General features: G+C 43.2%; 1 protein-coding gene across 2 annotated transcripts; it reads left to right on the forward strand.

Annotated features, from left to right (window-relative positions):
• The first annotated feature begins 3263 nt into the window (after positions 1 to 3263).
• Positions 3264 to 25171, forward strand: XAF1 (XIAP associated factor 1). 2 transcript variants are annotated; one of them, XM_081272008.1, is made up of 7 exons: positions 3264 to 3383; positions 5053 to 5188; positions 6199 to 6394; positions 7574 to 7659; positions 21345 to 21686; positions 24814 to 24881; positions 25026 to 25171. In XM_081272008.1, the coding sequence occupies exons 1-6, from the start codon at positions 3352 to 3354 to the stop codon at positions 24868 to 24870; spliced, it is 849 nt and encodes a 282-aa protein (XP_081128134.1). In that variant the 5' UTR covers positions 3264 to 3351; the 3' UTR covers positions 24871 to 24881; positions 25026 to 25171. The 2 variants fall into 2 exon arrangements, with proteins under 2 accessions (XP_081128134.1, XP_081128133.1); XM_081272007.1 differs by lacking the exons at positions 24814 to 24881; positions 25026 to 25171 and adding an exon at positions 22951 to 24804.
• Positions 25172 to 27146: the final 1975 nt, after the last annotated feature.

Genomic DNA, 27146 nt, shown 5'->3' on the forward strand with positions numbered 1-27146 from the left:
GGATGTAAACAGCTCAGCATCTTGTTCCCACATCTCTGTGGCACCCCAACCCCTCTGGCCACCCCTCTTCTCCCCCTGGGTGCTATCCTAGGCCAGCTAGATGACAGCATGCCTACTGCCCCTTGGCTTGGGTGGGATTCCTCGTGAGCTCACTCACAGGGGGAGCAGCATGAAGGCTTGGTGCTCACTCTAACCCAGACACTTCTTGCCTTACCTTACTCCTGGGGCTGGCTCCCCTCTGTCCTCGGTAGGTCCACCCAGGAGGAACTTCAGCGTCTCCTGGGCCCCCAGCATACTAGTCCTGGCTCTCCTCTTTGCAGCAGCACAGGCTCAGTCTTCAAAGGTTTTTAATGGAGTCACCAGTGCAGTCATTCATCACTCAAAAGTAGGCACATGCCCTGAGAAATGAGTCATTGGGGGAGTTCATTATTGTGTGAACTTTCTAGAACATGCTCAACAAAACTAGGCCGTGTAGATCAATTACTCAGCCCGCCCTCTCAGTGGAACCAAGAAATGCAGTAATCATGAGATGGGTGAGGCGGCAGCTGGCATAACACAGCAAACTGTTTTACAGTAAATTTTTAAAAAATTTTTAATGAAGTAATTTTTTTGCCCTGCAGGGGATTGGAACACAGGGCCTCACACATGCTAGGCAAGTGCTCTACCCCAAGCTATATTGCCAGCCCTCAATGATGATTTCTAAGTAGGAGCACTCTCAAATAACAGTAGAAAGTGTAGCAAATCCATATACCAGCAACCTAGTCACTTATCATCATTATCAAGTATGCACTGTACACAATTGTATGTGTAATACTTGTATACAATTGGTAATTGTATCCACACGGTAGGTTTGCATACACCAGCATCACCCATAAACACAAATAACACATTGTGCTAAGATGTGAGAGAAGCCATAGCATTACTAGGTGATAGGGGTTTTTCAGTTATAATCTTAAGAGACCACTGTCTTGTTCTGGCCCATTGTTGACCAAACTAACATTATGCAGTGTGAATATATTTCAGTTCTCACTGAGCTGCTAAATACACTCTTTTGACATATTTATTGAATGTGTGTCTGCTGGGAACAAAACCCAGGGCCTCACACATGCTAGGCAAGCACTCTACCACTACTCGATGCCTCCAACCCTGTTTTATCACTTTTATTGATCTAACTAAACACACCCCACTTCTTCTTTTGAAAAGAACAAACACTAGTAGACAAATTTGCAAATGTTATATGGTCACTTAATTTAATTATGCATTATTACTTTGGACATGTGTTGCCTTTAACAGAACTTTCTTTCTTTCTTTCTTTTTTAGTGATAGTTGGTACAGTATCTTTATTTATTTATTTATTTTTATGTGGTGCTGAGGATCGAACCCAGTACCTCACACATGCAAGGCAAGTGCTCTACTACTGAGCTACAACCCCAACCCCAGAACATGGTTTTTTGACCTTCAAAGATTCAAAGACTTGAGGTCAACTGGTCTAGTCATTCTTATTTATTTGGGGTTCTGGGTGTCTCCTCAGGCAAAAACAATTTTGCACACAATTACTGGGACACTCCCCCCACCATGTGGTCCAATAAACAAGAGAATGTCAACAGAATCTCAAAAAGGCTAAGATAACTCAAGCTATCAGTTAATTATAGGGTCAGGATTCAAACTCTGGCCTGCCGACCCACTGGCTGTTCCAGGAGAGACACACCTAAGGCCAGGTTGCCTGTGTTCAAAGCCTGGTTGCGCTGCCTATTGGTTATACAACTTGTGCAGATTATATAGCCCCTTGGTACTTTAGTTTCATTAGCTGAAAATGGGATGACAATAACAGGACCTTCCACAATCAATGCCTGCCACTTGGCATTATATCAGTGTTTGCTATGATTACTTTGTAATCAAGAAGGACAAGTTTGCTGAGTGTGGTGGCACATACCTCTAATCCCAGTTACATGGGAGGCTGAGGCAGGAGGATTGCAAGTTTGAGGCCAGCCTGGGCAACTTAGTGAGACCCTGTCTTGAAATAAGATTAAAAAGGCTGGGGTTGTAGCTCAATAGCAGAGTACTAGGCCACCATGCAAAGGCCCGGGTTTGATCCCCAGCACTGGGGCAGGGGCCAGTGGGGGAAGCTCAGGGAGATAGGCACTTTCCCCTGACCACCAACCTGCCAAACGGTATGTGACTCCATTCCCAGGATGTGACCCAAAGCCTGTAGTCTGGGAACACAGCACTCTGCATCCAAATTTCTTCCACCAACCCCATTTTCTTTTTCTTCAATTTTATTCTTAGTTTGCATTTTTCTTTTTCATTATTTATTTATTCTAATTTTTTGTACATGGTGGCAGAATGCAATTCATTTCATATTACACATATAGAGCACAATTTTCCAAGTCAGTGGTTGTACACAAAGTATTTCCACACCATTTGTGTCTTATACATGTACTTAAGGTAATGATGTCTAACTCATTCCACTGTCATTCCTACCCCCATATCCCCGCCCTTCCCCTCCCTCCCCTTTGCCCTATCTAAAGTTCCTTCACTCCTCCCATGCTCCTCCCCAATCGCATGCATCCTCTGCGTCTGCATCCTCATATCAAAGAAAACATTCGGCCTTTGTTTTTTGGGGATTGGCTTGCTCAGTTAGCATTATATTCTCCAACTCCATCCATTTACCTGCAAATACCATTATTTTATTCTCTTTTAATGCTGAGTAAAGTTCCATTGTGTATATATACCGAAGTTTCCATTCATCTATTGAAAGGCATCTAGGTTGGCTCCACAGTTTAGCTATTGTGAATTGTGCTGCTATAAACATTGATGTGGCTGTGTCCCTGTAATATGCTGTTTAAAGTCCTTTGGGTATAAGCCGAGGAGTGGGATAGCTGCCACCGACCCCATTTTCAAAGTCATGACTGACTGGCACAAGAGCAGGGTGCAGAAGGTCCGGGACTAGCTTCTTCAGAGAGCAGCCCTGGAGTTCAGCATGAAAAGCCACCTCTTCCCTGCAGAGGAAGGACCACAGAAGAGCGGGAGAAGGGTTAGGAGTCGGAAGTTAATGGCAGGGAAAGGGGATGGAGACCCAGAGGGAGCAAAGCAGGTGGGGACGTCTGGCCTCTGACTCCTGCTCTTGAGGTTGCAGAAACAGCCTGTGACAGCAGCACAGGGGGACAGCATAGGTCCAGGGAACTGGCAGGGGCTGGATGTGCTGCAGAGAGGCTTCCTGGGAGCCTCTGGGTTCTGAATTCAGAGATTCCCCTCCCTCCCTGGGGTTGTGGGCTGGGCTGTTGTAACACTTTCGGTTTTGTTTTCTCATCCTCGAGAGAAACCCAATAGAGAAACTCCAGGGAGCAGAGCATGGAGGGAGACTTCCAAGTGTGCGGGAACTGGTAAGAAGGCACTTTCTCTAGCAAAGACCAGGCGACATCTAGTGAGGGTCAGACCAGAGAAGGCTGTTTTTGAAGTGAGGAGGACCCAATCTGATCTTTGCATTAAAACGCCCAGGAGGGCAGGAGGGGACTGGGATCCCCTGGGGTTGGGATGTTGAAACCGTGTAGAGGGGTAGGGTAGTCAGCAGTACTGGAGTTTCAGTACCCTCCCTCAGATCAGCTAGTTCAGACCTTCTGGATCAGGCCTGAAGTGAAACATGCAGGTGAATTGTCCTGACTGAGCTACTCATACTTGGAACTTAGAAACTGACTTGGAGTTCTGATAATATGGCCTCCACACCAATTTATGAAGGAAAGGGACCCACGGAGATTCCTCAGGACCATTTCCACCCTCACCTTGAGAGCGAGCTGAGCAGGTACCAGGCCCACACCTCTCTGTGAGTGGCAGCTGACCCGTGGAAGAGCCTCACTCTCAACGCTGTCTACTAGCGGCAGGAACCAGGGTGGAACATCCCCAGAGAGCTTTGCTCCAACCAGACCTTTCTAGATCTGTGGTCCTCGGAACAAACTTAGGAAGATCTCAGGGAACAGGACAGGCAGAGTAGAGAAGGGGGAACAGAGGAAAGGGAATGTAAAGCCACTCATGTGCCTCTGACCAGGCAGCTGGTTCTAACCAAGAGCAGTGAGATTTGATGGCCACTCCTGGCCCAGTCCCATGAGATAGGGACTTAGACAGGCTCTTCTCTGGACATCTGGGCTGTAGGGATACAGTCTCTATAGAGTTTTCTTCCTCCCAAGCTTCCAGCAAGAATTGATGGAAACGAGGGTGGGAATGGTTCTGGGGAATCTCCATGGGCCCCCTTCTTTCACAGATTGGTGTGAAGATCATATTATCAGGACTCCAAGTTAGGACCTAAGTTCTGACACGTATGAGTAGCCCAGTTGGGACAGGCCTGACCCAGAATGTCTAATATAGCTGAGCTGAGAGAGTGACAAAGATTTTTGGAAAAACTGCCCTGCCCAGGAAGTGGGAGGCTCAGAAGCCTTGATTCATCGGGAAGGGCTTTGTGACCTCTCTGGCAGGGAACAGGTGGGTGGCCTCTCACTCTCAGAGACATGGATCACTCTCGCATTGGAGATTCTCAGTTGTCATCATCCTTGCAGGAAGCCTGGGACTGGCAGGGTAACTGGCTTGAACCAGCAGAGGCACCAGAAAATGAGGAAAAAAAACTTTGGAAGAACTAAATATTTGTTATTGCATTTTGATTACAACCTTACTGATGTATAATTGACCTAGGATAAACTGGATGTCTCTAAAGTACCACTTGGGACGTTTTCATGTATGTCCAATACCCATGAAACCATTCCATGATCCAGGAAATGAATTTATCTATCCCCGGAAAAGGTTTTCCCTTGCAATCCCTGCCTCCTGCTTCTTCACACCTGCTGGGTCCAGCACTGGGGGAACTTTGTAAATCGTCCTTGTACTTATTACGAGGTGCTGCATTGTTCTGATTCTGGACCAACATTGGGGAAGGCAGGGCAGGTGGGGTCAACGCCATCACATTTCAGTGCTGATGGACTCTGAGGAGCTGGCCCTGGGTAGAAAATAAGCTCTGATTCTATACCATGACAATAAGCCTGTTTTTCTCCCCCCTGGCTCCCACAGCAGAAGAAGTGTGGCCTCTGACCACTTCACCCTCCACGAGGCCCACTGCCTGCGGTTCCTGGTCCTTTGCCCAGAGTGTGAGGAGCCCATCCCACAGTCGAAGATGAAGGAGCATTTTGAAAATGAGCACCAGCAAGTGAGCAGGTGGCAGGAGGGATGGGAACCTAGGGCTCGGGGGCCAGAGTCCAGTCCTCCGTGGTCCCTGTGGGCAAGCTGTTCAGCCCCTGTTTAGCCCCTGTGTGTAAAAAGGAATATGACCCTGTCTTTCTCATACTAGAGTGACTCTGCCCGCAGTTTCTCTTTCTCAGATTCTTTTTCTACAGGTTCGTGGGTCTGGCCAAGACCAGGGGTTCCTGTTTCAGGGAAGCTTAAATATTCTTTCAGGATTCCTAACCAGGGAAAGCAAGAAAGGAGGGCAGACAAGCATCGCTTCTTCTTTTCTGCTTTTTTATGTCAGTCTGTCTTGGGGCCCTCTTGTCTGTCTGTCTGGAAGTCCTCAGGCTTGGGCATCTGTTTCAGCTCAAACTCGTCCAGCAAATGCTTCTTGAACACTGGGCTAGGTGCTAGAAGGAGTGAGGTAGCCACACCTGATTCCCCACCTTCTAGAAACACCAAGCACCAAGGTGGATGTGGGGAAGGCTGGAGGTGTGGGGTGAAGTTTCTCTCTCTTGCTGTCCTCTCTCTCTCTCTCTCTCTCTCTCTCTCATTCTTTCTCTGTTTAAATCAGGTGTGAGATGTGTCAGTAAAGTACAGAAGCTCTTGCTGGAATTGCATGCAGTAAGAGTCAGGTGCGATTCCTCCTCTACAGTCAAGCAGTCCAACATGGGAGAAGGAGAGCAAAAGGGAGAAGCAGCTAGTCATAAATTCCCTCTGAATATTGCCTTCTCACCCAAGTGGGTTCAGAGAGCAATGAAGAACCAGCCCCCCCCCCTCAGGAAAACACATTCCCCCCATCCTCAGATGTTGAATAGGAGGGTTTTCTGTCCAGGGGTCCAAGAGAGGTCAGATTCCTCGAAGACTGTCCTGTACTCTGGCCCTTGCCCTCGCCTTCTCTGATTGGCTTCAGTTCCCCAGGGAGATGGATTCGGGTTCTTGACCTGCCGTCCAAGAGGCCAATGATCACGCCCTTCCTGCTGCCTCCCACAGACCGAGGAATGCCAGCAAGACTCCATCAAGTGCAAGTTCTGTGAGCTGACGGGGTCCCTGAAGGAGCTGCAGATCCACGAGTCCCGCTGTGACAAGCAGACAGAGTGCTGCCTACACTGCGGCCAGTTCATCAGGCTTCAAGTGCTAGCCCAGCACCAAGAAGTCTGTCTGGGTAGACAGGCTCAGCTTGGAAAAGGTGAGCATCAGGGAAAGCCTGGGAAGGAAGCGGGAAGCCTCAAGGGTCAGAGCCTCTCCTGGGCGGGATGCAAGGGACTGGATGTCCTCCATGGGGCAGAGGAGAAGGGTGTTCCTTGTGTGTACCTCAGTTCATCTGCTATTCTAGTTCTGCACCAGGCTCTGGAGGGGTCTTCTTGTGTGTCTGCCGAGGTCTTTAAATGACTGGTCCAGGAAGACCAAGAGGCCTAGGCGGGATGGGGGCGGGGGCTGAGAACCATGGAGAGTCCTCAAAATGGGGGGGGGGTTCTTTGAACTCCTCCAGCGCAATCTTAGCCTGGTGAGACACACCCCCCCCCGAATTCTTTTATAAATGAGAAATCTAAGAATGAAGCAGGGCTTTCTCAAAGCAGAAATAAGACTGGACACTCATGTTTCCTGATACAAAATCTAGTTCTTTCCACCATCTGCAGATGGGAGCTATCTGTAGCTCCTGAACTTCACCAGGCCTGTGTGTTGGCCGCCTGGTATCACCTTCTGTTCTCTTGGCCCAATTCAATTAATTCTTTGTGAAGGTGTGTTGAGGACACAGCTCTCAATGTGGCTGATGTTTTTGCTACCACAATGTGGTAACATGGGGGTGGAGAAAGCCTAAAACACCTTAGATGATAAATCTCTCCTGGTAAACCCCTTAGATGATAAATCTCTACCCAGGGTCAAAACTGACCAATGAAAACTGGACAGCGAGAGGTCCATGCATGCTTCCTTCATTCCAGTGTGCCTGGGCTTCCACACAACCAATACAACCTGCACCACAACTGCAACCACACAAGTTCAACACAACATGTCTTCAACCTAATGATGTGTACAGTCAACATCTAGTTGGATCACAGATCTTGGAAATGAGTAGAACGGGAGAGTCGTTAGACAGGTGTGGCCCCTGTGGGAATGGCTCCCCTTATCTCCTTAAAAACCCAGCCCTGCTAAATGTCTCTTCCCCAGGGTGGCATGCTGCCCTGAGTGCACAATGTGGCCACATCCCTGTGTGGCTGAGGATGCTGGCAACGCAGGAGACTTACAATGGGGCCGGCCTGGGGGCAGATCATGCTCACAGGTACACGCCATGCAGGCGGTCAGGGGAGAGCTGGGCTAACCATTGTCAAGGGAAATCATTTGTGGCGTTGTTTCTGTGCTTATTCAGGGAAGAGAATTTCAGCTCCTGAAAGGAAGATCCACCGTGATTATTACAACCAAAAGTATTCAGAAAATGAGTACATCCTTCATAGGGTGAGTAGCAATTAGTCGTTTTATCACGATGCCAATAGCTAATTCATATTCTAAAAAAAAAAAAAAAACGTGACGTGAAAGAGCAGATTCTGGCCCAATTTGTCATAGCACATATATAAAGGTTCCCATATTTATTTTTTGCTTGGTTCCAAAAAGGATTTTAGTGAATTCCTTTCAGTGAATTTAGCATACATAATTGACCTTCAAGGAGTACCCATGACCTCCCCTGATATTTCTGATCACCTCTGACCCTCTACAACTTTCAGGACCTGCAGGGCCCTCAGTGCCTTGTTAGTGCATTGCTGTGCCAAGTTGTTCCCTTCTTTTGTACAAAACAGAAAAGTCACCACAACTTCTCTCCAAAGACCTCAACTCCTCTTTGGACACAGAGCTGTTTACCTTTCTAAACCCTTCAGTTCATAGAACTTACAGAATATCAGAACTAATGAGATCTTTTTGCTTTTTTTATCACTATAGTAAGATACCATGAAATTCGCCATTAGTGACATATTTGACTTTCACAGTGTTACGTGGCCATCACCACTCTCTAATTCCAGGGCATTTTCATCGCCCCCAAAAGAAACCCTGGGCCCACTGGCAGCTACTCCCCATTCCTTCCTTTTCCCAGGTTCTGTGGACATTTTATATTAGTCAAATCCTCTGTGGTCCTCTGTGACTGGCTTCCTTCAGTTAGCAAAACGTTTTCAAGACTCATCCATGTTGTAGCTTTGACACTTATGGGCACTTTATTCCTTTTATGATATTTTTTTTTTTTTTTTGGTGCTGGTGATCAAACCCAGGGTCTTGTGCATGCAAGGCAACTGCTCTACCAACTAGCTATATCCCCATCCCTCCTTTAGGATCTTTTTATAGTCATGCTGCCTTATGTTTATCCAATCTGTTGCCAGACAAGAATGCTTGGGTTTCTTCTGCCTTTGGCTCCTTGCTTTTTAAACTGCAGGTCTATGGACCATCAACCTCAGCATCACCCAGAAGTTGGTTAGAAAGACAGACTCTCAGTCCCCTTCTCTAGAAATGCTAAATCAGAATATGCAGGGTGAGGGCTGGGGCTGTAACTCAGTGGCAGAGCACTTGCTTAGCACATATGAGACACTGGGTTCGATCCTTAGCACGGCATAAAAAAAAAAAATACACAAATAAAATAAAGGCATGCCATCCATCTACAACTATAGGAAAAAAAATTTTAAAAGAATATGACAAGATTTCCTGGGTGTTTCAAGTTTGAGAAATGCTGCCTCAGCTAAGTGATGACCAGTCTTAGCTGCACATCAAAATCGCCTATAAGCTACCTTAATACTGATATTTATCTCTAAGTTGCCTGTGTTTTTTGTTTGTTTGTTTGATCAGATACTTGTTAAGCACCAACATAAGAGTGAAGTTGATGGCTGGGATTGTGGCTCAGTGGTAGAGCACTTGCCTAGCATGTGTGAGGCACTGGGCTCGATCCTCAGCACCACATAAAAAAATAAATAAACAAAATAAAGGTATTGTGTCCATCCACAACTAAAAAAAATTTTTTTTTAAAGAGTGAAGATGATTACTCCCCTTCAAAATGCTCCAACCTGTAACCAAGGACACCTACATATTTATTTGAAGGTGGGGGAAGCTGTAGCAACCATGGAACTGGATTTGTTTGTGGTCAGTTTTACGGGACTCGGTTTAGCTGATCCTAATTTTTTTTGGCAACATCTAAAGCATCTGCAACTTACTATGTGCACCCTCCCTGAGCTTCTTTCTTATTTTGTGGAAAATAGGGACAAAGATTTATCTACTTGGTCATGAAAAGAGGACAGCCACAACCACTCAACACCAGAGCCCCCTCCTTACCAGCATCTATATTCACATCCGCTGCCTTCCCATCCATTATCATAGAAGGGCTTTCTGTGCTCCTGTCGAACACTTATCCCCTCCTGATGCACCACATCCTTCCTTCTTGCCTGCACAAGGTCACTGCTACCCTGTTAGAGCAGTTCTCTCTTCTCTCTTCTGCAACATGGAGAGGTTAAATGCACTGTACATGCAAGCAACAACAAAATCTCAAAACAGTTCTCCCCGCTATGTTCAAACATTTGTTATGAATGTTTAAAGAGGTGATAGTAACACTTCTACCCATGGTATTCTGTCTGACCTTACATGGAAGGCATCTTTTATTTATTTATTTATTTATTTATTTAGAGAACTGGGGACTGATATAGTGTACACTAGGCAGTTTCATGGTTCTGTCCTTAACTTTAATAGTAACGACCCAAAACCAGAAAAACAAAAAATACTTCTCTTCATCCCATTTCCTGCCAGAGAGCCATCATATTATCTCTTTGTTTCCCTTGGTAGCAAAATATTTGAACTCACTGACTATATTCTTACAAACACTCCATACCGGCTTTTGAACCCACTACTTCCTCCAACTCTATCAAAAGTGCTCTTCTCAAAATCATCAATGACCTTTGCCTGGCTAAATCCAATTCTCATTTCTTAGTCATCAATTAATAATGAGATTTTAGGGCTGGGGATGTGGCTCAAGTGGTAGCGCGCTCACCTGCGGCATGCGTGCGGCCCGGGTTCGATCCTCAGCACCACATACAAACAAAGATGTTGTGTCCGCCGAAAAACTAAAAATAAATAAATATTAAAATTTTAAAAAATAATGAGCTTTTAACACCCCAGCTCATCATCCCTCCCTCTTCCTCAATTCATTTTTCTTGGCTTCCAGGGGACTCCACTCTTCTGGTTTCCACTAGCCCCCCCCCCAACAACCTCCTAATAAGTGGGGACAGGGCAGAGCTCAGTCTCTTATCTCCTTTTTTTATGGTGAAAATATGTGTAATTGAAATTAACCAGCAGGACTCGGTTTAGCTGATCCTAATTTTTTTTTTTTTTTTTGGCAACATCTAAAGCATCATAATCAGGAGCCAGTTAATCATGCCTTCTGTCTCCACCAGGCCTGGTCAGGGTATTGACCTTGGCCACATGGATGTAATAGAGCCTCTTCAAAGTATGCTCAGGTGCTTTTTGGTCTTGACACCCACGAAGAACCCAAGTGTGTTGTCATCTCCTACCTTCTTTACCCCCGACCCAGTGGTCAGGTGCAGCTTGATGGCAGAGTGGTCTAGCTGATCTTTCCCAGCGGTGCTGTTTGAAGGATATCTGGGTGGACTCGGGAGTCACAGGGCCTAGGGCAGAAGGTGGGATGATGAGCAGGTGTGTGTGAGTGTGTGTGTGTGTGTGTATGTGTGTGTGGCCACCTTTTAGCACTGCCTTGGGGGCCTTTGCTTTGGCTTCAGCTTTGGGAGGGACAGGAGCTTCCTTCTGCACTTTGAGCACCATTGTGGACTCTGGTCTCTATTATTCCTACACCTGCTGCCTCAGTCATTTCATCTAATTTCCTTTTTTATTTTTTCTTAATGCCATATGTAAACTGAAACTCCTCAATTTATATCTCAGTCTGAACTTTTTACCCTAAACTCCAGATTCAGGTATCCTTGCTGATTCAGGCATCGATGCTTGAATGCTGGGCAGGCGGCTTAATTGTAACACATCCGAAATGGCATCCTCTCCGCCACTGTTTTGCCCATCTCCTTTGATGGCAACTCTGTCCTTCCAGCTGATCAGGCCACGATTTCAGGTGCGTCCTTGACTCCCATCCTTCCATCAGTGTGGGTACCCTGGTGCCAGCCACCGTCACCTCCAACCCCGGATTGCTGCTGTCGTCTCCTCACTGGGCTCCCTACCACCCACCTTGCCCACTGCAGTGTGTTCTCACCACGGCTGTCAACACAAGCCTTTAAAAATACAATGATTTCATTCCTCTGCTCAAAATTCTGTACAGCTCCCGCCCCCATTTCACACAGTCGAAATCTGAACAAGGGCCTCTGTGCCCTGCGTCTTCTGCGCCTCTCTTTCCTCCTCATCACCTCTCCATCTCATTTCTCAGCCCGATGGCCTCCTGGTGGTTTTCCTGAGCACACCGTACGTACCTTAGAGCATTTTCCCTGGCTGTTTCCTCTGCCTGAAAGTCACTTCATCACCCCACTCCCTGCCATATTCAAAGAGCCACCTCAAATCTTTGCTCAAAGGACACCTTCTCAAGGAGCATCCCTTGACAAACTATTTAAAATTGCAGCCCCTCCCCATGACGTGCCCACCACCCCTCACCTTCCTCTGTATTTTTCATAGTATCTATCAACTTCTAATATATTATCTAATTTAATTGTTTATTATGATCCTTATTAATTGCCTCCTATAGCCTCAGTTAAAATTAAAATAAAACACCCATTGCTTCCTTTCAATTAATGGCTTCATAGACACAAGTACTCTTATTTTTCTCTTTTCCCTGTTTCCTATGATAATTACCTGTATATTTCTTTCTTTCTTTTTTGGTCCCAAGGGGTTGAACCCAGGGGCATTTATCCACTGAGCAACATCCCCAGCCCTTTTCATATTTTATTTAGAGACAAGGTCTTGCTAAGTTGCTTAGGGCCTTATTAAGTTGCTGAGGCTGGCTGAACTTGATCATCCTGCCTCAGCCTCCTGAATTGCTGGAATTACAGGCATGCACCACAGTCCCCAGCAACCTTCATATTTCTAAAGAACTTTCTTTTACTGATTTTTTTCAATTTTAGATATTATCTACTGACTTATTAGGATTTAGGAATACAGGTTTCATTCAAGTTTCTTCATTCCCTCCCCTCAATTTATTGACATCATTCATTCTGGTTAAATCAGTACTGAATATTACATTACTCTGACCATGTAAACATTATAAATGATTTGCCATATGATCAGATTTATTTTTTTCTACAACTCTTTGTTTCCCCTGAAGTTAGTAGTTGCTTCATTTTTTCATTTGTTTCACTTTCTAGTTACCTATCACTAAATCATCCCCAAAAGATTCTGCCAGATCAGAAATTTTCCCCTCAGTATAATTAAACACACCAGGTATTCTATTGATTTCATGTTGGGAGCGTGTTATTCCCTAGCTCATCCTGGGAATTTCTTCCACCTTTTTCCAAAGTTGGAATTCTTTTCTTCAAATCTCAGATCAGGTCTTCCTTTTTTTTCTTGGTTTATTACTTATTTGATAGATATATTCTCCGATTGTCTCTTGAGGAAAAAAAAAGCATGGTAATAAATTTTTTAAACCTATATGACTGAAAATGGTGGATTAGATGACAATAGAATCAATCATCTTAATTTTTAAGAAAATTATTATAAAAACATTCAAATAAAATGAAAGTAGAGGGCTGGGGCTGTAGCTCAGTGGCAGAGAGCTTGAGGCATGAGGCACTGGGTTCAATTCTCAGCACCATATGAAAATAAATAAATAAAATAAAGGCAATTAGAACTATAAAAAAAATTTAAATGAAAATAGAAAGCTAATACAAAGAAAACCTATGTATTCATCCCTGAGATACAATAATTAAAAGTTTTCCATATTTACTTTTTCCATTCTTTTGTATTTTTATTTTTTCTTTTCTTTTTTCCTGAAATATTTCAAAGCAAATTCAAGATATCTTGCTATTTCACCATTTAAAGATACATTTTTAAATATGGTCATTTTTTTTTCACTTAACCACGGTGCCTTTAGTACATCTAATGATATTGACAATAGTTCTTTTCACCATCTTTTGGGAGGCCTTCCATTTACCACACTTACTCATTACTACTTCAGCTGCTTTTCCCTCCCCTGCCTTCTGTTAAATTGAACAAGTTTTCTTTCTTATTTTTCTTCTTTTCTATTGATTTGGCAATTTTGCATTTTCTTTCTATTATTTTAGTAGATATTAATAACATTTAAATATGAAAACTTAATAAAGTCCGCAGTGAATTATTATCTCAACCCTCTTTACAAACGTATATGGATTTGAAAATATGCTAACTCTAACCCTTTAATCCTATTTTATATGAAAATGTTTCCATAATTCTGATCTGCTTTGTTTTCCTACTACCCCTCTTTAGTCATTAGAGTTATTGTTAAGTTATGCAATTCATGCCTATTTGGGTATACTCACAAGTTTACCCTTCTCTTTGCTCACATTCTTTCTTGGATCACAAGTTTTCCTTCTTGCCATGGTTTCCTCTCTGCCTGATATATGTATCAGTAATCCTTTCAGCAAGAACCTGTTAGTAGTAAATTTTTAATTGCCTGAAAATGAGCTTTTCCCCCCTGAAGTTTTGAATGATAGTTATCTATTATCTATTATCTGAATTTCTTGGACATTAGCACTACTATTTGTTTTGACTTACTCAAGGTGGATTGTTCCCACAAGTGTTTGTAAATTTGAACTGTGAGTTTCTATTTGATGGATCTCTACTTGTGAGAATCCTTTATGATCTATTTTGAGGTTATGTACCTTCCAGAGATATTGTGTGATTACTTCTCAATTTTATGTTTATTTTTTTCTGCTTATGTATTCTCCAAAAATGAGGTGAATATAAATCTGAACCCTACACACTGCAATGGCATGGGCCTGTGATTTCAAATTTGCAAGGACACATTTTTTATTTTTTATTTTTATTTTTTTTGCTTCTCCACATTCAAACTCTGCCCCAAATAGGAAAGCTTTCTACCACTTTCCTTTTCTAATTAGCTGATTATTTTCTCTTAGACACCATAATTTAGCCTTTAAGAGTCCCAACATTGGGCACGGAGAGGGGATTGTTACTTCCATTTCCCCACCTTATGTGAATGGGACATTTCTCTCATCCAAGCCCCTACTTACAAGATTGACCCCACATCTCCTCCCAAAACCAAGTATCTGTTCATTTGCTTAACCCGTGTCATGGTCTGCTTGTGCTGCAATACCACAGACAAGGGTCATGGTCTATTTCTGCTGCCGTAACAGAATACCAAGACAAGGTAATTTATTTATTTATTTATTTATTTATTTATTTATTTATTATTTTTTTAACCCACTCCTTGCCCTGCACACAAGAATAAGATCCACTCTGGGAGTAACGTACTGAGCCTGAATTCATTATGCTGAACCAACCACCTCTCAGTACACTGACTCAAAGCACATCAGCTGTGTGGGGCTATAGTAGTGGTGGGTGGCAGTCACCTCTGCACAGCTTTTACTATCATCCTTCAACTCAGCCAGTTACAGCTTCTTAGGAGCCAAGGTTCATTCCGTTGACAGTAAGCCTATTTTGTGGAAGAATATTTTAATTTGTCGGGGCTGAACTTGAAAGCAGGCTCATCCTAAATCTTTTCTTTTTTTTTATTGTTGGTTGTTCAAAACATTACATAGTTCTTGACATATCATATTTCACACTTTGATTCAAGTGGGTTATGAACTCCCATTTTTACCCCGTATACAGATTGCAGAATCACATCAGTTACACTTCCATTGATTTACATATTGCCATACTAGTGTCTGTTGTATTCTGCTGCCTTTCCTATCCTCTACTATCCCCCCTCCTCTCCCCTCCCCTCCCCTCTTCTCTCTCTACTCCCTCTACTGTAATTCATTTCTCCCCCTTGTATTATTTTTCCCTTTCCCCTCACTTCCTCTTGTATGTAATTTTGTATAGCCCTGAGGGTCTCCTTCCATTTCCATGCAATTTCCCTTCTCTCTCACTTTCCCTCCCACCTCTCATCCCTGTTTAATGTTAATCTTCTTCTCATGCTCTTCGTCCCGACTCTGTTCTTAGTTACTCTCCTTATATCAAAGAAGACATTTGGCATTTTGTTTTTTAGGGATTGGCTAGCTTCACTTAGCATAATCTGCTCTAATGCCATCCATTTCCCTCCAAATGATTTTGTCATTTTTTAATGCAGAGTAATACTCCATTGTGTATAAATGCCACATTTTTTATCCATTCATCTATTGAAGGGTTGGTTGGTTCCACAGTCTTGCTATTGTGAATTGTGCTGCTATGAACATCGATGTAGCAGTGTCCCTGTAGCATGCTCTTTTTAGGTCTTTAGGGAATAGACCGAGAAGGGGAATAGCTGGGTCAAATGGTGGTTCCATTCCCAGCTTTCCAAGAAATCTCCATACTGCTTTCCAAATTGGCTGCACCAATTTGCAGTCCCACCAACAATGAACAAGTGTACCCTTTTCCCCACATCCTCGCCAGCACTTGTTGTTGTTTGACTTCCTAATGGCTGCCAATCTTACTGGAGTGAGATGGTATCTTAGGGTGGTTTTGATTTGCATTTCTCTGACTGCTAGCGATGTTGAGCATTTTTTCATGTACTTGTTGATTGATTGTATGTCCTCCTCTGAGAAGTGTCTGTTCAGGTCCTTGGCCCATTTGTTGATTGGGTTATTTGTTATCTTATTGTCTAATTTTTTGAGTTCTTTGTATACTCTGGATATTAGGGCTCTATCTGAAGTGTGAGGAGTAAAAATTTGTTCCCAGGATGTAGGCTCCCTATTTACCTCTCTTATTGTTTCTTTTGCTGAGAAAAAACTTTTTAGTTTAAGTATGTCCCATTTGTTGATTCTTGTTATTAACTCTTGTGCTATGGGTGTCCTATTGAGGAATTTGGAGCCCGACCCCACAGTATGTAGATTGTAGCCAACTTTTTCTTCTATCAGACGCAGAGTCTCTGATTTGATATCAAGCTCCTTGATCCATTTTGAGTTAACTTTTGTGCATGGCGAGAGAAAGGGATTCAGTTTCATTTGGATGCATATGGATTTCCAGTTTTCCCAGCACCATTTGTTGAAGATGCTATCCTTCCTCCATTGCATGCTTTTAGCCCCTTTATCAAATATAAGATAGTTGTAGTTTTGTGGATTGGTTTCTGTGTCCTCTATTCTGTACCATTGGTCCACCCGCCTGTTTTGGTACCAGTACCATGCTGTTTTTGTTACTATTGCTCTGTAGTATAGTTTGAAGTCTGGTATCGGTATACCGCCTGATTCACACTTCCTGCTTAGCATTGTTTTTGCTATTCTGGGTCTTTTATTTTTCCATATGAATTTCATGATTGCTTTCTCTATTTCTACAAGAAATGCCGTTGGAATTTTGATTGGCATTGCATTAAACCTATAGAGAACTTTTGGTAATATCGCCATTTTGATGATGTTAGTTCTGCCTATCCATGAACAGGGTATATTTTTCCATCTTCTAAGATATTCTTCTATTTCTCTCTTTAGGGTTCTGTAGTTTTCATTGTATAAGTCTTTCACCTCTTTTGTTAGGTTGATTCCCAAGTTTTTTTTTTTTGAGGATATTTTGAATGGAGTGTTTTTCCTCATTTCCATTTCAGAGGATTTGTCGCTGATATACAGGAATGCCTTTGATTTATGCGTATTGATTTTATATCCTGCCACTTTGCTAAATTCATTTATTAGCTCTAATAGTTTCTTTGTAGACCCTTTTGGGTCTGCTAGGTATAGAATCATGTCATCTGCAAATAGTGATAATTTAAGTTCTTCTTTTCCTATTTTTATGCCTTTAATTTCTTTTGTCTGTCTAATTGCTCTGGCCAATGTTTCGAGAACTATGTTGAACAGAAGTAGTGAGAGAGGGCATCCCTGTCTTGTTCCAGATTTTAGAGGGAATACCTTCAATTTTCCTCCATTCAGAATGATGCTAGCCTGAGGCTTAGCATAGATTGCTTTTACAATGTTGAGGTATGTTCCTGTTATCCCTAGTTTTTCTAGAGTTTTGAACATAAAGTGATGCTGTACTTTGTCGAATGCTTTTTCTGCATCTATCAAGATGATCATATGGTTCTTATTTTTAAGTCTATTGATGTGGTGAATAACATTTATTGATTTCCGTATATTGAACCAGCCTTGCATCCCAGGGATGAATCCTACTTGATCATGGTGCACAATTTTTTTTATATGTTTTTGAATCCGATTCGCCAGAATTTTATTGAGGATTTTTGCATCTAGGTTCATTAGAGATATTGGTCTGTAGTTTTCTTTCTTTGAAAGTGAAGTGTCTTTGTCTGGTTTAGGAATCAGGGTGATGTTGGCCTCGTAGAATGAATTTGGAAGTTCTCCCTCTTTTTCTATTTCCTGAAATAGCTTGAAAAGTATTGCTGTTAGTTCCTCTTTAAAGGTTTTGTAAAACTCTGCTGTATACCCATCCGGTCCTGGGCTTTTCTTAGTTGGTAGTCTTTTGATGGTTTCTTCTATTTCCTCAATTGATATTGGTCTGTTTAGGTTGTCTATATCCTCCTGACTCAATCTGGGCAGATCATATGACTTAAGAAATTTATCGATGCCTTCACTATCTTCTATTTTATTGGAGTATAAGGATTCAAAATAATTTCTGATTATCTTCTGTATTTCTGAAGTGTCTGTTGTGATGTTGCCTTTTTCATCCCGTATGCTAGTAATTTGAGTTTTCTCTCTTCTCTTTATTAGCATGGCTAAGGGTCTGTCGATTTTGTTTATTTTTTCGAAGAACCAACTTTTAGTTTTGTCAATTTTTTCAATTGTTTCTTTTGTTTCGATTTCATTAATTTCAGCTCTGATTTTAATTATTACTTGCCTTCTACTTCTTTTGCTGTTGTTGTGCTCTTCTTTTTCTAGGATTTTGAGATGAAGTATGAGATCATTTATTTGTTGGTTTTTTCTTTTTTTAAGGAATGAACTCCAAGCAATGAATTTTCCTCTTAGAACTGCTTTCAGTGTGTCCCATAGATTCCGATATGTTGTGTCTGTGTTTTCATTTATCTCTAAGAATTTTTTAATTTCCTCCTTGATGTCTTCTATAACCCATTGATCATTCAGTAACCTATTGTTCATTCTCCAAGAGATGCATGATTTTTCCTTCCTTCTTTTATCGTTGATTTTCCATTTCATTCCATTATGATCAGATAAGATGCATGGTATTATCTCTACTCCTTTATATTGTCTAAGAGTTGCCCTGTGACATAATATATGATCTATTTTTGAGAAGGATCCATGTGCTGCTGAGAAAAAAGTGTAACTGCTTGATGTTGGGTGGTACGTTCTATATATGTCAATTAAGTCTAGGTTATTAATTGTGTTATTGAGTTCTATAGTTTCCTTATTCAACTTTTGTTTGGAAGATCTGTCCAGTGGTGAGAGAGGTGTGGTGAAGTCTCCCATGATTATTGTATGGTGGTCTATTAGACTCTTGAACTTGAGAAGAGTTTGCTTGATGAACATAGCTGCACTGTTGTTTGGGGCATATATATTTATGATTGTTATGTCTTGTTGGTGTATGGTTCCCTTGAGCAGTATGTAGTGTCCCTCTTTATCCCTTTTGATTAACTTTGGCTTGAAATCTATTTTATTTGATATGAGTATGGACACTCCTGCTTGTTTCCGAAGTCCATATGAGTGATATGATTTTTCCCAACCTTTCACCTTCAGTCTATGTATATCTTTTCCTATCAAATGCGTCTCCTGTAGGCAGCATATTGTTGGGTCTTGTTTTGTGATCCATTCAACTAGCCTGTGTCTCTTAATTGGTGAGTTTAAGCCATTAACATTTAGGGTTATTATTGAGATATGGTTTGTTCTTCCAGCCATATTTGTTTATTTATGTTACTAAACATGGTTTGTTTTCCTCTTTGATTATTTTCCCCCCTTTACTGTCCTACCTCCCACTGTTGGTTTTCATTGTTATTTTCCATTTCCTCTTCCTGAAATGTTTTGCCGAGGATGTTTTGAAGAGATGGTTTTCTAGCTGCAAATTCTTTTAACTTTTGTTTATCGTGGAAGGTTTTAATTTCATCTTCCATCCTGAAGCTTAATTTCACTGGATACACGATTCTTGGTTGGAACCCATTTTCTTTCAGTGTTTGAAATATGTTATTCCAGGATCTTCTAGCTTTCAGAGTCTGTGTTGAAAGATCAGCTGTTATCCTGATTGGTTTACTCCTACATGTAATCTGCTTCCTTTCTCTTGTAGCTTTTAAAATTCTCTCCTTATTCTGTATGCTGGGCATCTTCATTATAATGTGTCTAGGTGTGGATCTCTTATGATTTTGCACTTTCGGCGTCCTGTAGGCTTCTAGGATTTGGGATGCTGTCTCATTCTTCAAGTCTGGGAAGTTTTCTCGAATTATTTCATTGAATAGATTGCTCATTCCTTTGGTTTGGACCTCTATACCTTCCTGTATCCCAATGACTCTTAAGTTTGGTCTCTTTATGTTATCCCATATTTCTTGGATGTTCTGCTCATGGTTCCTTAACAGTCTTGCTGAGCTGTCTATGTTCTTTTCAAGTTGAAATACTTTGTCTTCATTGTCTGATGTTCTATCTTCTAAGTGTTCTACTCTGCTGGTAGTATTCTCAATTGAGTTTTTAAGTTGGTTTATTGCTTCCTGCATTTCTAGGATTTCTATTTGTTTGTTTTTTATTACCTCTATCTCCCTGTATAGTTGATCTTTTGCTTCTTGGATTTGTTTATGTAATTCATTGTCGAAGTGATCTTTCATTGTCTGATTTTGCTGTCTAATGTCTTCCTTGAGACTCCAGATCATCTGAAGCATGTATATCCTGAATTCTTTATCTGACATTCCATCTGCTGCAGCTATTACCTCTTCTAAAGTTGAGTTGACCTGCATTGCTTGTGGTCCTTTCTTTCCTTGTTGTTTCATACTGCTCGCGTTTCTTTCTGCTTGGTGAAAATGTTGTGTTTTTGAAAATTTCCCCCTATATATTTATATTGCTCTTGTATAGTTGAAAAGTCTCCCTTGCAGGGCGGGCAGCGGCTGTGCTCCTCCTCCAATTGGGGTGATCTGTCTACCACGCTGGCGGGCCGCTGGGTCTGCCCTGCCGGTCGGTCGCAGGTCTGCCTACCTTGCAGGCGCGGGCGGCGGCTCTGCTCTGCCCCTACTCCAATTGGTGTGACGTGCCTACCACGCCGGCAGGCCACTGGGCCTGTTCCGCCGTTCGGTCGCAGGTCTGCCTACCTTGCGGGCTCGGGCAGCGGCTCTGCTCTGCCCCTACTGCAGTTGGGGTGAAGTGATACCACGCCGGCGGGTCGCTAGGCCTGTTCCGGGCGCGGGCGGCGGTCATCCTAAATCTTTAAAGCATGGCCACTGCCCATAGATAACCTTATGACTAAAGGAAGTGACGGTATGAGTTTTGGCAACCTTTCTCAAAAAAAAAAAAAATCCTAAAACTCTAAAGCATCCTCCTAACAGTTCCATGGGTTTCCTATTGCTTGGCCGCCTGAGACAAGGTAATTTATGCAGAACAGAAATTTAATTCTCACAGCTCTGAAGGTTACAAATCCAAGATCAAGGTATTAGCATTTGGTTTCTGGTGAGGGTATTCTTGCTTCATCCTCCTGTAGCAGAAGGTAGAAGAGCGAGTTAATCAAATGCTGCATGAAGCTGCTTTCATAAAGTCCTTAATTCCATCAGTGGGCATGCACCACAGTGCCAGGCAACTGTAGAGAGAGCCAGATCTCTGAGTCTCCGGCTCCTATGATCTAATGACCTCTTAGAGGCCCTGCTTCTTAATACTATCACACTGGCCATACGTGGATTTTTAGGGGACCTCTTCAAACCACAGCAACCATTCAGACCTTCATTCCTGGAACTCGGTTTTTCTCTCTTTCATTTAAAGTCAACTATGAACTTCAATTGAATATCTGTCATATTTCATCCATCCTATGTAGGTGCTTCTGGTAGAAAGTTTTCAGGTGATCTAGTCAACTATACTGTTCAACCAATGAGGTCACTTTTTAATTTGATATATTACTCACAATTGCAGGGTAAGTGTTGTTCAGTCTCAGAGTCTGGGAAACATCATCCATCTGGAAAGCCAAAAATTCTTCCTCTGTCCCTTCCAAGTGAGACTGCTGGAAATCAAACGTCCACCACTGAGAGAGATGTTCGTCCAAAAACAAAATATAGAAACAAATTTCCTCGTTTTCCTGAAAATTCAACACAGAAAGCACAGAGAAACAAAAACAGAACCATGAACCTGCCTTTGAAGGTTGAGCACAAGCCAAGGACTGCCTTTCCTACAGAAGATGAGGCAGCCTATGACATTTTGAGGAGGTGTTCTCAGTGTGGTATCCTACTTCCCCTTCCTACCCTATGTCAACATCAGGTAAGCAGCCTCTCTTCTCTCCTTACATGGCAATGAACCATTTGGATAGTATCTTACAGAAATCCAAGACTTGCAGGATGCTACGCAGTGTTGCAACTGAACGGGCCTTTCCCTAACTTCTCTGTGTGCCCAAGGTTTATTTGTGTTACCTCCTATATACTGGATCACCTGAGAAAGTAGAACCAGTTCTCTGAGTCCCCAGCTCCTAGCCCAGCACCAACACATAGCAAAATGCTCTAAAACTGGAGTGAAACCAAGGATAGCCAGTCTCTCTCTTCCTGAAGATGTAGATCATTGAGGGAGAAATGGGCCTGGAATGGTGCAAACGTGTCTTGCTCCAGATTCTAAGTCAGTTGGTGGTTTGCCTCCCACAGGTCATGATTGCTTTAAGCCAGCCGTGGTGATGCACGCCTGAAATCCCAGCAGCTCAGGAGGCTGAGGCAGCAGAATCAAGAGTTCAAAACCATCCTCAGCAAAAGTGAGGTGCTAGGCAACTCAGTGAGACCCTGTTTGTAAATAAAATATTAAAAATAGGACTGGGGATGTAGCTCAGTGGTTGAGTGCCCCAAGTTCAAGCTCCAGTTCTCTCCCCACCAAAAAAAAAAAAAATTACTTTAAGCAGATCAGGATTTGCAGCCATCTCCCTCAATATTATGTTTTGTTTTGTTTTGTTTAGATATCCTAGTTCATTTTGTTGTGAGTTGGTATTAGAGGTAGTTAACAATTGTATGCAAGTTACAATGCTGAGCTCTTGAATAATGGTTAATTGTGGGAAGCCATTCTCACTCAGTGATTTGAGTTACCTCCCTGGCTGGGTGAGAGGCACTCAGGCAAGCTTTGTCAGAGCCTTCCCCACCCTGTCTCAGGTGCAAGGGCTTGTCCTGTGGGGGTGTGCCTGACCACTGACCTGAAGACCAATCACTGACCCTGACCTTGGAATGCTGTCCCCCTCAACCTTCCTTGGATGGAATTTTCCCTTTAGTTTTTTGTTCCCCAATAAAAGCTCACTCCCTGGCGTGTTCCCTCTCTCTCGATGGCCTCTCGTGTTAACCTCGCTACCGCATTAGGTGGCTGGAGGCAGGAGCTAGGAGGAGCCATCTCTGAGCTGGGCAAAAAAGGTAGCTGAGAGTCATGTCTCTTTAATTTAAACTCACTAGTTAATTTCTATGCTTCAAACCTCTATTATGAAGCTAGCGTGCTGGTCGTGTGGCTGAGTTAATCTTCATTGTAAACAATAAACAGGTATTTTATCTTCATTTTACAGGTGAGGAAACTGAACAGAAAGGTAGACTACCTTTCCCAGGATTGTGCAATTAGAGAGTGCCAGAACCCAGTCCATAATCCTCACATATATAGCTCTAAAATTTATGTTCTTAAGCTCTGGACTGGTTTGTTTGTTTGATATTGTTTAAAATACAAAGTACTAAATTTTTGTTGAAACTAGCTGACATAATACCATATTAAAGAGTATGGAATTAAAGGTAATTAATCATTCCCCACTCTTACCCTTCCCCACTCCTATGCCCTGAGATACCAATTTCAACAGCCTTGTGGGTGTCCTTTTTCAAAGCTTTATCTCTTTGCTCACACAAACTCTGACAAACATGTGCATGGCTTGAATTGCTTCGATTTCCCCACATATTAGTTTTATATATTCATTATATTCACATATTATTTTTATATAATCATTTGCCTTTTCCACTTAATATATGACACATACTCTCTACACAAAGGTAGACCTAAATCTTTTCTTCTAACTTCTTTGTCATCGATATATGCATATGATTTTTTTAAATAAGCTAATTCATATTTGCTGGGGGTGCTATTAGGGCTATTTCCCTTTTCTCCATTCCTTTTTTTTTTTCTTTTCCTTCAGGGCTGAGGACCGAACTCAGGGCTTTGCACTAGGCGAGCACTCTGCTACTGAGCTAAATCCCCAACCCCTCTCCATACTTATACAATAGGATTGCTAGATTGAGCAAATGAAATTCCCAGATGATAATCAAATTTGGATTTCATAGAAACAAAGCATTTTTAAATATACGTATGTAAAAGTAAAATTTCTAAGCTGATTCTAAGCTGCAAAAGTCTGAGTTAAAGTGTAAAAGACTAGGGCATTGTAAAGCTTCTAGATTACAAGGCCTGGGCTAAAAGGTAAAAGTCTATTGTTACAATTCCTCTGCTATCCCCGGAACCTGTAATCTCTGTAAAGTTGTTAGGACAATGCGGGAACTGCCCAGTAAATATCTCTATTGATTCCCTGGTTGTTTAATAGCTAAGGGCTCCAGGTAGCATGGCACGTAAGCATATAGGCCCCAGAACCAATCAGTTTAAATGTGTACCCCGTTTAGAAGTGACCAATCACCCCTGCCCAAACTGTTCCCGCCAATGAATGGACTAATCATGTCTCAGAATTGTTCAATTTTCCCGCGCCTCATGATGATTTGTTCTGATGTATGCAAAGCCCACCGCCCTCTCCAGAAAGTGTACTTAAGCTCTGCTTGACCTCTGCTCTGGGCTCTGGGCTGCTCTCCCTTCTTGAGTGAGCACGGAGCCCCAGCGCGCTGGAATGGATCCCCAATAAATCCCCTTTTGCCAATTGCATGGAGCCAGTCTCTTGTGTGGTCTCTTTCTCCGACGCTCCGCTGGACCCTTACACATATGCCCCCATGAAATGATTCTTGGTTTCTCTGAAATTAAAATTTAACCTGGTATTCATCCTATATATAACTATTGAATAATCTTGTTATATAATCATATGCAAACATGGACATTTGGAGCACTATTATACACATTTCCTTGCATCTTAATATTATGATCCAACAATACCCAAGTAAAATCCCTTTGAGTCAAACAATGTGGCTTATTGTTTTCAATGGCTACGCAGGAGTCCTTGGCCGGAGAGTCTCTCTTCTGCTCCTTCCCCATGATCACCAGCCTCTTTTAATACTCTCCTAGAATCTCCTAATCCTCTCCTGGCTCAGTGGGGCCTCTTCTATCCATCCCACCCCATCTTTATCTTGGAGCTCATGCTCAGGAACAGGGGACAGCAATATTCAGAGACATTTCAGAAACCAGCACTTGCCACTGGGAACATATTCAACTTTATTATATCCATTTTTTTTAGGAGAAATGCCTGCGGTTAGCTTCATGGAAAGGAAAACAAGTGAGAAACTCCAGCTAGATTTGGAAAAGGTACTAAGAATTTAGATTTCCTATTATGCCGGTGTTCCTGCTTACTTTCCACGGTGCTCTCTATTTATGAAAAGAGATCAATTTTATTCTTTGGGCTTTAGAAGAAAAGCTTTGCACGTTAACCATATTTCTTCTTTTGAACAGAGACATAGGTTTACCCAAGGGATACAAATGACCAGGAAGAAAAAGGATTCCAGTTCTTCTGGCTGAGCATTCTGATTAGTCATCTGGACTCAACAGCTGGCATGTCTAAGAGACCTCAGCTTTGCCCTGAAGAATAAAAATGTCCTTCCTGGAACCTTCTTGTTCACCTTCTTTGGAATTTCTTGCTGGTTTTCCAGGGCAAGAGATGGCAGGAGCCAGGACAGCAGGATGAGCAGGAAGGGGGAGAGGGGAGAAAAAAAGAGGAAGAAAGCAGTAGAGGGAGAAATGAGGCTCAAGGGTCAAGTGACAAAGGGGCAGCTTTGAAGACTTTGGGTAGGGAAGGAGGGGGGTCTGGAGATGCAGCCTACCTGGGGACAAACAGTACACTCAATTTTCTTGGGGGAGGGGGGTCATTGGACATTGGGGAGGTCTCTTTGGGCACCAGCTCCCTGGGTGGAGTAGGGAAGGGCCAAGGAAGGTGGGTGGTTAGGAAAATCACATCCTGGATAGGAGGAGGCGGGAGGGATTGAAAAGGTGGGGCGGCTCTCTAGCAAATGTTCAGATTTGCTTCAGGCCTTTCTTGGGGGGGGCTTGTCCAAAGAGAAGAAAGGGGAGCCCCAGGGTAAAGCCTGCAACAGCGACTTCCTAAAGAGAGGCGCAAAAGCTGGGTCTCCAGAGGCTTGGAGGGACCCAGAGGCTAGGTCAGGACCGACAGGTTGTGGACTGCGCCCCAATTTCCCAACAGAACCTCTTCCTTGCACGGAAGGGTAGAGTGCATGGCCATGTTCACCCCGAGTGCCAAGCGAGCCTCCTGCCTCCCAGCGCCGGTAGGGTCCTCTCCTGGGCAGTCAGCGAGGGTTGCTCGATGCCCTGTACACACCATCAACTGACTTGGCGACTCCAAGAGTGAGCCCCTGAGACCTGTGGTGCTGAGCAGAGCCGTGCGGGCGGGCGGGGCGTCACAAAGGCGACGCGGAGATGGACATTTATTTACCTGGGCGATGGCAGGGTGCGGACTCCGGGTGCTCAGAGTTGGCGTCCGAGCAGCAGCGGCGTGGGTAAAGCAGGCAGGCACTCGCCATCCCTGCAGCCCAAACCGGGCACAGCCGGAGCGGGGCGCAACGAGTGGGTAACTAGCGAGGGGGCGCGGGTTGCAGGCTGCCAAGTCCCTCCGGGAGGCGCAGACGGGGTGGCGGAGGGACGCCCAGAGGTCTGGAGCGCGAGGGGCGGGCTGCCTTCCTCGCCCGCCTCCTCCTGGACGTCCTTGGGAGTTTCCCCAGCCACCCTGCATCGCCCGATGGATAGGACATCCTTAGGTTTCCAGACTGGCTGTGTGATATGGTAGACGGAGCCCAGCTTGGAGTCCCAGCTTGGGTTGGAATCCAAGGTCTTACCTTCTATTTCTCCATTTGTAAAGTGGATGGATTCATCTCTTTCTGAAGAGGATGGGGCAGAAGTATCTTGGTCCCGTCCTACTTCCTAATGGCAGCCAACATTTGGGTAGGGTTTCCAATGTTCTAAGCTCTCTTCTGTCACTTTCCCTAACTCAGCTCATATAATATTCCCAACACTAGGAGAAAGGTACCATTACCCTATTTACAGATGCAGAGACTGAGGCACAAAGAAATTAAGGTAACACAGAAGGAATCAACAGGCCAGAGCCCAACCCACGAAGCTACACTGCTTCTCACTTGTGATGAGGGTCTAGGGTTCTCTCAGTCATCATATTTGATTGGGGGTTCCTCAAAAATACCTCTCCAGTTCCACCAAACATATTCTTCTACCCACACCCCAACTGTTTAAATATCTATGGTTCTTCCCACTTTTGACTTTGAGGAGGAGAGAGAGCTAGCTTTGTTTTGTTTTTGTTTGTTTGATTTTGCAGTGTTAGAGATGCAACTTAGGGCTTCACACATGCAAGGCAAGTACTGTACCCCTGAATGACACCTCCACCCCTTCAGTTTGGCTTTTGAATTGGTTTAGATTTGGGGGCACACCTTTTCAATGTCTTGATCCGTAGTATGGCCTGCAGAGGTTTCCCAGCCTTGAGTAGCTTACAAGTGATTGAAGAGACATCCCAAATTTTTCATTTGTTAAATGTTTAAGTACTTACTCGATAGA

The sequence above is a fragment of the Spermophilus citellus genome (genome assembly GCF_964194105.1).
Source record: "Spermophilus citellus genome assembly, chromosome: 17".
Lineage (NCBI taxonomy): Eukaryota > Metazoa > Chordata > Mammalia > Rodentia > Sciuridae > Spermophilus > Spermophilus citellus.

What these genes read in the sequence shown, in the direction of transcription:
- XAF1 (XM_081272007.1), top strand. Translation starts at nt 3,352, where the DNA reads ATGGAGGGAGACTTCCAAGTGTGCGGGAACTG. An exon ending in TTGAAAATGAGCACCAGCAA is followed by an intron (nt 5,189 to 6,198) that starts GTGAGCAGGTGG and finishes TGCCTCCCACAG; the next exon opens with ACCGAGGAATGCCAGCAAGA. An exon ending in ATGAGTACATCCTTCATAGG is followed by an intron (nt 7,660 to 21,344) that starts GTGAGTAGCAAT and finishes TCACAATTGCAG; the next exon opens with GGTAAGTGTTGTTCAGTCTC.